This window comes from Suncus etruscus, chromosome 15 (genome assembly GCF_024139225.1).
Source record: "Suncus etruscus isolate mSunEtr1 chromosome 15, mSunEtr1.pri.cur, whole genome shotgun sequence".
In the NCBI taxonomy this organism is placed as follows: domain Eukaryota; kingdom Metazoa; phylum Chordata; class Mammalia; order Eulipotyphla; family Soricidae; genus Suncus; species Suncus etruscus.
This window is the reverse complement of record NC_064862.1, coordinates 22,441,657-22,453,846: the sequence shown is the minus strand read 5'-3', so window position 1 is coordinate 22,453,846 and position 12,190 is coordinate 22,441,657. Positions and strand designations below refer to the sequence as shown.

General features: G+C 52.7%; 1 protein-coding gene across 1 annotated transcript in view; it reads right to left on the bottom strand.

Annotated features, from left to right (window-relative positions):
- CIT (citron rho-interacting serine/threonine kinase) overlaps nt 1-12,190 on the bottom strand; it is a 159,611-nt gene that overhangs the window by 97,035 nt on the left and 50,386 nt on the right. The window contains exons 7-8 of the mRNA XM_049787776.1: nt 8,392-8,527; nt 7,311-7,503 (exon numbers count right to left, since the gene is read on the bottom strand). Of these exons, the coding sequence (XP_049643733.1) occupies nt 7,311-7,503; nt 8,392-8,527 (329 nt within the window). The remainder of the gene's footprint in view (nt 1-7,310; nt 7,504-8,391; nt 8,528-12,190) is intronic.

Genomic DNA, 12,190 nt, shown 5'->3' with positions numbered 1-12,190 from the left:
ATAGGATGGTGGGAAGATGTCTTCCTCCTTGCCCGGGGAGGGGGACAACAGGCAGCACTGAGAGGAAGAGCTCAGCAGAAAGAGCGAGAGGGTCAGAGCAGCAGAGCAGTGGGGAGGTCCACAGTCGGCCCGGTTCAATTCCCTGGTATCCCCGATGGTCCCCCAAAGCACAACAGAAGCGATGTCTGAGTGCTGTGGCAGGAGCACTGCAGGGTGTGGCCCTCATACAAAACAAAACAAAACAAAACAAAACAAAACAAAAGCAAAAAAACTGAGTGAGACCACCAGGATGAGACAGAAAGGGGTAAGAGACTGTGCATTGGGCCTGGGTACAACCCCTGGCACCAAGTGCCCCCCAAAACCCTGCAGAACATTTCTCTGGTGGTCACAGCACTGCTGAGTGTCTCACACACACATGATTGAAAGGTGGACCAAAGAGAGAATTTAGGACACAAATGTGCAAAATATCGCACCAATATGCCTCCATATGGAGAGGGAAGAAGACACTGAGCGGAAAATGTTGGAGCCAGAGTGATAGCACAGTGGTAGGGCATTTGCCTTGCACTCGACCAACCCTGAACGGACCCAGGTTCAATCCCTGGCATCCTATATGGTTCCCCAAGCCTACAAGAAGGAGCAATTTCTGAGCACAGAGCCAGGAGTAATCCTTGAGCACTGCTGAGTGTGCCCTTCACCCCCAAAAAAAGAATAATTAAAAAAAAAAAAAAAGGAGGAAAACGGAAAAGTTTAAATTCTCCAAGCAGACATGGTGTGAATGGATGGGACTCTGGGATTAGAGCAAAATCGACTGGATTTGTCTGTGATGGCTTCCAGGACAGTGATGGCCACCCAGATGTAGAGAATAGACGGACGTGGAAGGAGGCTTCTCCTGAGAAGTTGGCAGGGGAGAGGGGTCTGGAAACAAACCCAAGTGACAGAGAAGTGAGTGTGATACTCTGAGGGAGAGAAGGAGCAGGCCGGGGCTTGGGTGCACACAGCGCTGTTCCGTCATCACTGTCCTCCTCTGGGGCCTGAGGCAGCCATGCCAACATGCAAGGGTAGGTAAAAAATTAGTTAAGTGATTAATTAATTAATTAAAAGCCCCGGGGCCCACACCCTGATACCTTGTGCACAGACTGGGCGAGGCCAGTGTGGACTGAATTTCCTAAAGGTATCTTGAAGACAAGTGAGAAGGCGGAGGAACGAAATGGGCCTGCCAGGGAGGCGAGCCTGCACAGTCTAAATAGAGAACAGAAAAGCTAGGAGAACAAGATGTGCCTGACTAAGAGAGAAGGAAAAGAATGAGCCAGAGAGTAAGCCTGAGACAGCACAGAGGCATCAGGCCTTGGGGCCAGAGAAGGGAGGTTCAGGCACCAGAACCAGCAGTAGGGGCAGGGCCTGGGGTTCAAGACTTAGCTGAGAACACAGGGATGCAGGCAGCCTTGAGCCCCACAATAAGTTTTGACAAGTGGCTGACTTTGTTTTCCAAACAAAAAGCAAGAGACAGAGAAAGACAGAGATGGGTGCAATGTGGTAAGGTTTTGAAGGGAGTAAGCCTGGGGCTGCATAGGAAAAAGAAACCAATTTTTTTTTTATTTCTGGGGTGTGTTTGTTTGTTTTAGTATGTATGGGAGCCACACCTGGTGGTTCTCAGAATTTACTCCTGGCTCTATGCTCACATTTAACTCCCGGCAGTGCTCAAGGGATAATACAGGATGCCAGCATTGAACCCAGGTTGGCCATGTGCAAGGCACATGGCATTGCTCAGAGCTTATTCCTGCCTCTGCACTCAAGAATCCCTTCTGAGGCGCCAGGGATTGATCCCAGGTCAGCTGCATGCAAGACAAACGCCCTGCCCAATGTCCTATCTCTGGTTTGCAACCTATTTTTTTTGGGGGGGGGGGGTTTCTTGGGCCACACCCGGTGGTGCTCAGGGCTACTTCTAGCTCTGTTCTGAGAAATCGCTCCTGGCAGGCTCAGGGACCCTATGGGATGCCGGGAATCCAACCAGGGTGTGTCCAGAGTCGGCCATGTGCAAGGCAATGCCCTACCGCTGAGCTATTGTTCCGGCCCCAAGCAACCTATTTTAAGGTAGGTTGTCCCCTGCCCTTCTCCCAAGTGCTTCAAGCAAAGGAAGCTGGGCTGAGTGGGTCATGGCACCTCTCCTGGGAACGAGCCCTCCAGGGCCCGAGGTCTGGGATACAGCTGCACAAAGTATGGGGTAGAGGAATTTGGAGAGAGGGGCTGTCGAGTCACCTACGGGTGGAGAACTATGGCCACAAAAAGGATTTGTATCAATAATTCGCCAAATACTTTTTTTTTTTTTTTTTGCTTTTTGGGCCATCCAAAAAGTGTCACCCAGTGACACTCAGGGGTTGCTCCTGGCTATACACTCCGAAATCACTCCTGGCTTGGGGACCATATGGGACGCTGGCGGATCAAACCTCGGTCAGTCCTAGGCTAGAGCAGTCAAGGTTGATGTCTTAACGCTTGTGCCAAAGCTCTGGCCCCTCGCCAAATACTTATTGAACAGCTTGGATCTGATCAGCCTATGGATCTGGGGGGAAGAGCAAGATCAAAGCACTTCCCTTCATTTACCATGCTTACGTGTACATAGACACACATAGATAGACAGACAGACTCTCACACACACACACACACACACACACACACACACACACACACACACACACACACACACTACATGATGCACGCACTAGGCAAGAATCTTTTTGCTTGTTTTTGTCTGGGCCACACCCAGCAATGCTCAGTGTTTACTCCTGGCAGTCCTGGGGTAGGGTGGGGTGGTAGGTGGGGAAGAGAGCAAGTCAGACCCACCCTGGCCTGTTGGGGGGGTGGGGGGGTCACAGGACACTGGGGGAGGTGGACAGTGGCCTCCCTCCTCACAGATCATCCTGTTGCTAGTCAGGATGGGTCCCTTCCCCAAGGCCCCAAGCTCTGAGATATGCACTCCATGAACTGGGGTGCCCCCAAACTTCCGGGTGCTGATGCCCATAGACTTGCTCACCTTGCTGAGCAGAAGCCCCAGCCCTCCCCATCCCAAACTACAGGTAAACATTTGACCACTGCTGGTTACCCTGCATGATTAGTCTGGGAGGACACGAGCACCTGGGATCAAAAATGCTGAGGGGGCTGGAAGGGATGAGTTGAGGGGCTAGCTGGACTCTGGACCCTGAAAACCTTGCACAACCTTTCCCCTGAGCTCCTGGCATGGAGAGGGGTGCCAACGCCTGTTAGTGAGCGTGGAAAGTTGAGTGTATGGCTGAGATTTTTCCCTTGGGCCAGGCCCTAGACCGGGTGCTTTCTCCATTTGGCAGAACCTGTACCCTAGCCCCAATGCTCACAAGAGGTCTCTGCAGAGCAGGGGAGTGATGTTGGATGAGCTCTCTTTTCTCTCTCTCTCTCTCTCTTGCTATCTCTCTCGCTCTCTCGCTCTCACACACACACTCTCTCTCGCTCTCACTCACTCTTGTTCTCACTCTTCATTCTGTCTTGGAAGGCCACTTTCAAGACAAAACTCTCAGTTGCACCCCCAAAAGGAAAAGAGAAAATCCAGGAGAGATAACATAGCAGCTAAAGCATTGCAGACACCAACCTGGATTCTACCTGCGGTATCCCCAGACGCGTCCCCCTTGCCAGTCCAGGAGTGACCCCTGAGCATCACTGGGTATGCATGTCCCTAAGCAAAAGTCCTGAGTCCAGAAGATGAGAGAAGGAAGAGCCACCTCCCTAAAAATGAAATAAAAACCAAACTGAGGCAGAACGTGCCTCCGTGGCTTCTCTAGTCTAAAGCAGCAAAATTCTCCAAAAGCACAAAGCCCACATTGCCGGATCAACAGGCCAACGACAACTTGTGACAGCAGCTGTCCTTCTCCTTCTGGAGTTCAGGCTGGAGGTCTGTGAGCGAGCGAGTGGAGAGGCAGGAGAAGGGACTTACCCGAGGATGCCCCATGCTGACAGGGGAGGGAAGAAAGCTGGGCCCGGTTTTATTTTTAAACCTCTCACACGCTGCTTCCTGTTACTACCCTACTATTGTGTGAGCTAGCAGCAGCTCCAAGGAACACCCCTCGGCAGGCAGAGCCCAGGGTTCTGGGCTTGTGGAAAAGAGGCAGCGGACTCAGAGTTCCAGAGCAAACTGCCTCCAGGATCCCACCCCCAAGCTCAGCCCAAAAGGGTCCTGGTGCATCCCTCGAGCTCCCCATCACCACTGCCACCAACTCAGCAGCCAGGAACTCCCCCAACTCCACCCCCAGACACAGAACACTGAGCTGCCATAGCTCACGAAACCCAGATAACGAAGCACTTGAAGGCTGGCTGGAAAAATAGTTTGGGGGGGTGGGGGTGGGTGAAAGCCAGAAAGATAATGGCAGGGTAAGGCACTTGTCTTGCACAGAGCAAATCTGGGTTCTATCCTGGGACCCTGTTGGTCCCCCATTCAACCCCAAAGCACCACTAGGTTGGCAAAGAGAGCCTAGGAGCACCACCAAAAGCAAACCAACAAAAAGCCCTGGGGTCCCCTTGCAAAGGGACCAGCCAGCCTGTAGCTGGCCAAGCACCCATGGAAATCCCGAGTTTGCTGGGCATGCTTCAATTCATTGGTGACAGATCAGAAGATCTGATTTACTCGGTGCAGTACGGACGGCATCTGCAGTGTCATGGGTGGCATGAAAGGAGCGTGGCAGAGGGAGCCAACATGTGTGAATAAAACCCCATGATGCTGGGGGGGGGGGGAGAAAACACTCTGCAAGTAGCATGGGATGATAGGTGGCAAAACTGGCACCATCGGGGGAGGGGGGAAAAGGTTTCTCTGCCCCCCACCTCCAAGTAAATGTAACCACCCGGCCAAACCAGGGGAAGGAGCTTCTGGGGGATTCAGCACCTTGAATTTCTCAGTGATAAGAATCCAGCACATCCAGGGTCACCTGCCCAGCATCACGTGAGGTGGGGAGCATCTCACAAATGGTGCTGGGGTGAGGGTGAGGAACCAATCCCCAGGGCTACCTCTGGGGAAGAAGAGTGAAGGCCCCCAGTGAGGTCACAGGGAAATCAAAAGGAAAGAAAACCTTGCTGATGCCAATAATACCAACAGAAAAGACATTCAAGTTCCTTCCCATTAAAGGCCAGAAAGAGCCCGATTCTGTCTTCCTGAGGAGAAATACATCCATGGTCTCATTTGCACAGGCCTGTTTTTGAGTGTTGTTTTTTAACAGAATCTTATTAAGCATTCTGTAGGGTCTTTTTTTTTGCTCTGAATTAGAACTCTATTTTGAAGTTACCAAAGGGAAAGGGAAAGCAGCCTGCCTTCTAATACATGAGCACAGTCTGAGGGAAGGAAGGGTCAAGGAGGAAATTGCACCCACCAGAATATGCCTCATGTTTGCGCCTTGGCTTGTCCCTTAAGTGAGCTTCGGTGAAAAGGGGGGCAGAAACAATTAAAAAGAAGCAATGAAAGTCATGCTGAAAAAGAAGCAATTAATCACAGACAGATTCAGATCAACTGAGATGCCTGAGATTATGCATACACACACACACACACACACACACACGCACACGCACACGCACACGCATACGCACACGCACACGCACACACGCGCATAAATCTTACCTCGGCCCCAAATTCAAATTCCCTCCATCCCGCTGGGACTCACCAGCTCTCCTCTGGAGCCAGCCAGTCCCTCCCCACCAGAAAAAGAACTCTCCACACTCCACCTTCCCATCCAGCGAAGTCACCCCCATGACCTTCAGGTGTCACACGTGTCCGGGTCGGGTCACCCACTTGAAGTCCCCAACGCTGCCCCCAGGACCTTTTGCCCTGCCCTTCCGAGCCAAGGCCGAAGCCCTAAAAGCCTCCTAGGCCAGCACGAATTTGGCCAAGCACATTCAACAGCTCAAAAGCTTTTCGGCTTTCCTCCCCTTACTTGAAGTGCTTTGGGGACAGGGGGAATGTAGAGCAATTGAGCCAGCAAGGCACAGGCCATGGGAACCGAAATCCAGCCTGTTTTGGGGGAACCAGGTTCCTAGAGAGGGAGAGGACAATCTGATCTCTTTGGACCTCAAAACCCTCTTCTGGTGCTCGATCCTACCCCAGGACCCACCTGGTTTGGGCTCCAGCCCTCAGGCATTCCCATATGGGGTCAGCCTGAAATCCTCTGAAGACCCTTCCTGTCTATATTCCTTCGGATCAGTGGCCAGCAATGGCCAATCAGGGGTCGAGCACTGCCAGGGAGAAAAATGAAAACCCTGCTTGTCTCCCAATTGGGCATTAACTCAACACCCAACGTTACCCCCAGGGAGGGATCCTGGGCACAGTGAGGAGGTTAACATAGCCCAACCAAGACCTTGGGGGGTGGGGGTAGGGTAGAAACACCTTGGGCCTCCCTCCCAAACGCTGACTGGGGGCATTATATCTCGGGGACGAGGTGAAATTTTCTCTTAGTTTTTTTAAGAGAAATTCTCAAAATTCTGAAAGGCAGGACAGGACCCTCCGTCCGGTCGCTGCCAAGTGCCGAGGACCACTGCATTTTCTTTTTTCAAGAACAGAGGAGCATGCGGCGGTCAAGAGGCTGACAGGAGCGTTTATTCTTCCATTTTCTAGCCTCCCCCCTCCTGCCCTCCCAGCGCCCCCCCCAAAGACGAGTTTCTGTGAATCGGCTACATAACACTCCCTCCCTCACGACAACAGTAACGGGGTTCGCTCTTGCCAATGCTGCCAGCTCAGCTAGGAGATCGCTACCTCCCGGATTCTGCAGCAGACTTCGAGGGGTGCCAGGCACCGACAGAGGAGCCCCCTGGGTACAGACTCAGCCCGTCGGGCAGCTTCGCTAGCTTAGGAGAGGCGGTTTTGAGAAACCAAGCCTGCCTCCACCCATCCATCCTCCATCCATCCATCCATCCCCCAGAGCAAAAGCGAGAGCTTGGCGGATGCCCTGCTGGACAGTCCCCTTTCACCCTTGCACAGTACCCCCCTCGGGCCAGGCATCTGCACTGTTCCCTGCATCTCTCCCCCCAAAAAACCAAACTCCCCTCCCCACACCTCCAAAATAAATAAATAAATAAAAGCAGGGACTTGAGCCAAGACAGGAAAACTAATCCAAAGTGCCTAAATGACGATCAACGCTGCGGTGGACAGGAAGGGGTCCCTTCCACACGGCAGCGGCGCAAACAGGTAAACTGCTGGCCCTGATGCAGCTGAGGAGCGTGGGGGATCCACATCCCTCCCCCCTCCACCCCCCACACCTCCCCACTGGCCTCGATGCAGCCCCCTTGGAAAGTCAAAAACGTGCACTTACTCCGATCGACCGAGCAGCCCCGGAGCCCGGCTGTAGGCGAACCCCAGGAACGGCAGCCCTTCGCCCCGGAAGCCAGGTGGGGGGCTCAGCTGGCACGAAGGGGATGAGGACGGAACCCAGGAATTCTTCTCTGGCTCATCAAAATTGGAGGTGTCATCGTCAGACTCGAGGGTGGGAACGAAGGGGGGAGGAGCTGGTTAAAGAAAAACAAGAAAAGAGAGGTGCGGGGTGGGGGTGAGGGAAATTCGGTGATGGGGGTTCCAACACTGTTGCAGAGAAGAGAAAAAAAAAAACCTCAGCTCCCTCTCTCTGGTCGCGGGTCCCGCGTTCCCTGCCACCGCCAGTGGCACTGCAGCTCCTGCTCCCAATCTCGCTCACACCACACGGGCACAGGCAGCCCCAGCCTCCTGGTACAGCAACAAGAGATTAACCCCTTCTCTGCCAACATGGCCTCCACCCCGCAGCTAGGCTGCCTGCCTGGGGTGGGAGGGTATGGTAGGGGGGGATGCTGAAGGAGAAACTCAGACAGGTCCCCCGGGAAAGGGCCCAAGGGCAGCCGATTAGAGACCTCACTGAGACGGGAGGCAGGAGTGTTTGCACGGGGCCCTGTGTGCCTGGTGCCCTGGTGCCCAGCGACCTCCACTTCTCCAGGAGAGATCTAGGCGACTGCCCTGTACTACCCTGCCTGAGTCCAGGCAGGTCACATTTCAGAAATGCCACAGGACTCAATAGGCAGGAGAAGATGAGACAGAGAGAGAGAAGGAAGGTTTGTGGAGCAGCGAGGCAGGTAAGTGGGTTTGGGGGAGCACTGCAGCGGAGCACTGTGCAGAGCCGGAGGAGAGATCATCAACCACTTATTTTTTTTTTTTTTTAAGTTCTCGCTCCCTCCTCCCTCGCTCAGAAACCACCGCAGTTTCATCAGAATAAAAAACACCAGGTGAATAAAAGTTCTGGCCGAAGCTGAGAAAGAACCCCTACCTCAAGGCTGGGCTCCTCTTGGCTTAGGGGCAGCTCCCCCGGGCTCTGCTTCCTGCAGACCTACTAAGCGCTCTTGGGCAGGCAGCAGGAGCTGCACACTTGCCTGTCACCAGCGGGCTGCCCATTGTCGCCAAGTGCTCCCGGGGGTGCAGCTGGCCAGAAGCCGGGTTACCATGGCTGCAGAGGGAGGCAGTGGCTGCTGGAGAGCGGAGCTGGAGGGGCCGGGGCAAGTTGGCTAGCTGGCAAAGGACCAGGCATCACAGCCCCTGCAGTGCAGCCTTCGGGCTCCCCCACCGGCTGCCAGCTCCTCACGGCGGCTGGATCCCCACCTGGCTGCAAGCAAGCGAGCGAGCGCGTGTGTGGCAGGGACCAGTGCTGATCTGAGTGACATAGCATGAGTCACTGCCGGGGAGCTCACCAGAGCGCCCCCTAGGACAGCTGGCACAGCCACTAGGCCAGAGGTCTGATTTTTTTTCCCCCTCCCTTGATTTAACTCTTTGCTTCCTGGGCTAAGCTGAGCACCAGCTGGGAGCAGCAGCGAGGAAGCTGCTGTGTACAGAAGCTAAATCCATCTGGTCGTTTCCAAAGTTCTCCCCTAACAAAAACCAACAACATCATGGGGAGAAAGGGTGCTGGGAGGGCAGGTGGGGGCAAGGAGGAGGAAGAGGAGGCAGCAGAGAGAGAGCACTGGATGGATGGATGGATGAGCTAGCTGGGCCAATTGACGTGTGCGCCAATCACTGAGCACCTGGAAGGTCTCAGAGGAATTTAAATCTTCTACGATCACTCAATGCTTGACAGAGAAGTCAAAAGCAGGGCAGATCCCACTGACCGCTTCAACCCACACACCCCCATGTACTACCATCGACTTGCCCAGGGCCCCTCTGATTTCAAGGACCCAGCACCATCTCTTTTAATCAGGCAAACAAACAAGGAGTTTCTTCTTCTTCAGGGAAACGGCATTCATTCCAAAAGGATCAGAAGTGAAAGTTTTCCGGTTCCAAATAAGAAGACCCGGAGCCCAAGGGAAGGCGTGGAAGGAACAGGGTTAGCTGCCACTCCCAAAATGTTCCTGTTTGGTTCATCTTTTTTTTTTTAAGCAATTCATTAATTTTTCGTTTGGGGGGCCACACCCAGCAATGCTCAGGGGACCATATGGGATGCTGGAAATCGAACCCGGGTCAGCAGCATGCAAAGCAAATACCCTACCACTGTATTATCACTCTGGCCCCTGTTTGGTTCATCTAAGGCACATCCTCAGATGCTAACTGAACTAGTCCCACAGACTGGCCTCGCTGAGGCTGAGTGCTGGGAGAAAACGTCCTCAAAAAGGGTAACTGTGGGGATGATCTCTGATTGATTTTGACTGACTGATTGATAGATTGACTGACTGGGGATTCCCCGTGTCAAGGTCAGTACTCTCTATAGTGGGGCTGCATTTCAGACCCTGGGGGGAAAATCATCTATGTGATAAGCTTGGAGAATTCTTAGCAGATAGAAACACTCCATAAAGATGACCCATAAGGGGGAGAGGGATGAGGAAGAGGAAGAAGAAAAGGAGGAGGAGGAGGAGGAGGGTTGCTGGAACTTGAGTCCCAGCAGAAGCTGAGATCCCTTCTGCTCTAACTACTAATTTACCTCTAGGAGACCAAAATAGAATTTCATTTCTGGCTGAGTATGATTAACACAGGGGCAGGAGCACCTCCGTGGAAGGCTGATGACTGAGAAGTTCTGGACTGTCAAGTCCTCCCTTTAAGAGGAAGTCTGTTGAGCTGGAACGATAGGTAAGGTGTTTGCATTGGACTCAGCCAACACAGGACAGACCCCAGTTCGATTACCAGCATCCCATATGGTCCCCTGAGCCTGCCAGGAGCGAATTCTGAGGGCAGAGCCAGGAGAAACCCCCTGAGTGCTGCCAGGTGTGACTTGCCCCCCAAAATAAGAGGGAGTCTATCGAGTTCCAAGCCTGTCCTCAAGGTCAGTCGAGATATTTGAAAAACGAGCCAGACAAGCATCAGTGAAAGGAAGGGAAAAGGCACTGAGGAATCAATCAAGGCAGGTGAAAATCAAGCAGAAAGTTCCCAGGACGGACAGATCGAGAAGCGATGGATCGATCTAAGTGGCCACAGATGGGAAAGTGGAAAGTGAGGAGAGGGGGTTGGGGGGTCTCACAGCTGGCAGCAGGGAGAGCCCCAGGTTCCCATGGGTAGGTAGGGGGAATGGGAGGCAGGTGATGGGAAACTCTTTCCTTCTCCCCTTTCCCTCCTCCCCCTCCCCCTCTTCCTCTCCCTCTTCTGGGCTCACCCTCTCGGGCTTTTCTCCCCATTCTTGGCCTTCACAGAAAATGGCCCTGTTCACTCTTATGAACTATATATACTAAGAAGAAGTTCACCATGCCAGCCAAAAGGGCAGCCCCATGCCTGCCACCCAACAGACCACCATGTCCTCGTGCTTGTTCGTCAGAACACTCGCTGGCAGGCGGCTCTGAAAAGGGCACTCGGGGGTACCCAAGGCCACCAGGATCCTTCCTTCCGAAGTGGAGATTGCTGTCTGAGAACTATGCTAATGAGCGCTCCTATTAATATCTGCAGGGCCTTTATTACGGAATCTTCCTCTCCCTCCCCCTCCCCCCACACCCGCCACATCCGATGGTGAGAGACAGATGCCAAGTCAGACCTTCAGATCCACAGTGCACTGGTAGAAGCTGCTGGAAACAAAAGAGAGGGAAAATACTCTTTCCCTGTTGTTTAATGCCAGTCTGATCCTAAGGTCACATCAGAGCACACTGTCCCAGGGGCAGAGACTATCTGAGCTACGTACAAAGGACAAAACACACACACACACACACACACACACACACACACACACACACACGTGTCGTGGTGCACAAAGCTTACTCTGCTTAGGGATCCCTTCTGACAGGGTTTAAGAAACCATATAGGGGTGCTGGGGATTGAGGTAACATGCAAGCCATGACATCCCTCTGATGTCCTATCACTCAGGCTCACTTGAACTCGAATTTCTCTGTCCTCTCTCTTTTTCCACTCCTCTCATTTCTCTATGTAAATAAACCCATCACACACGCACTTGATAAGAAAGGTGGCAGAAAAAGGCTTTCGAAACCGTCTTTTTTTTTGTTTGTTTGTTTTTTTTTTGGGCCACACCCTATGACACTCAGGGTTTACTCCTGGCTCTATGCTCAGAAATCACTCCTGGCTTTGGAGGACCATATGGGATGCCGGGGATAGAACCAAGGTCTGTCCTGGGTCAGCCTTGTGCCAAGCAAACAGCCCACTGCTGCACTGTCACTCCAGCCCCTATATATATATATATATATATATATATATATATATATATATATATATATATATATTAATTTGTTTGGTTTTGCCACACCTGACAGTGCTGAAGGGTTACTCCTGGCTCACGACTTGGTGGTGGTAGTGGTGGTTGTTCCTGGCAAGTGCTTGGGGCACTGCTCAATGTTGGGGCATCAACTCCAGCCTTCTACGTGCATAAGAAGGTGTTCCAGTCCCCCAGGGCTTGCTCCCTGGCCCACCCACATTTCATCAAGAAGGAACAAGCCAAAGGAAAGGACCTCTGAGCAAGAATCATTTTGTCAGTTTGTTTCTGGCCAGACCTGCAACAAGCAGGAGTTACTCCTGGCTCTGCACTCAGGAACCACTCCTGTAGGGTTGGGGGAGTGGGGGCCCTACATGATTCCAGGGATCAAACCTGGGTTGCCTACATCGCAGATAAGCATTCTCCTGCTATGCTATCACTTCTCCCAGAACAATGATGGAGTTTGGGGGGACCTCCAGCAGGAGCGCTGTTTGTAAATCCCCCAAGCATTGTAAAAAAGTAATTTATCATTCTCTAAAGCTCTGGAAACAGCCGTGAGT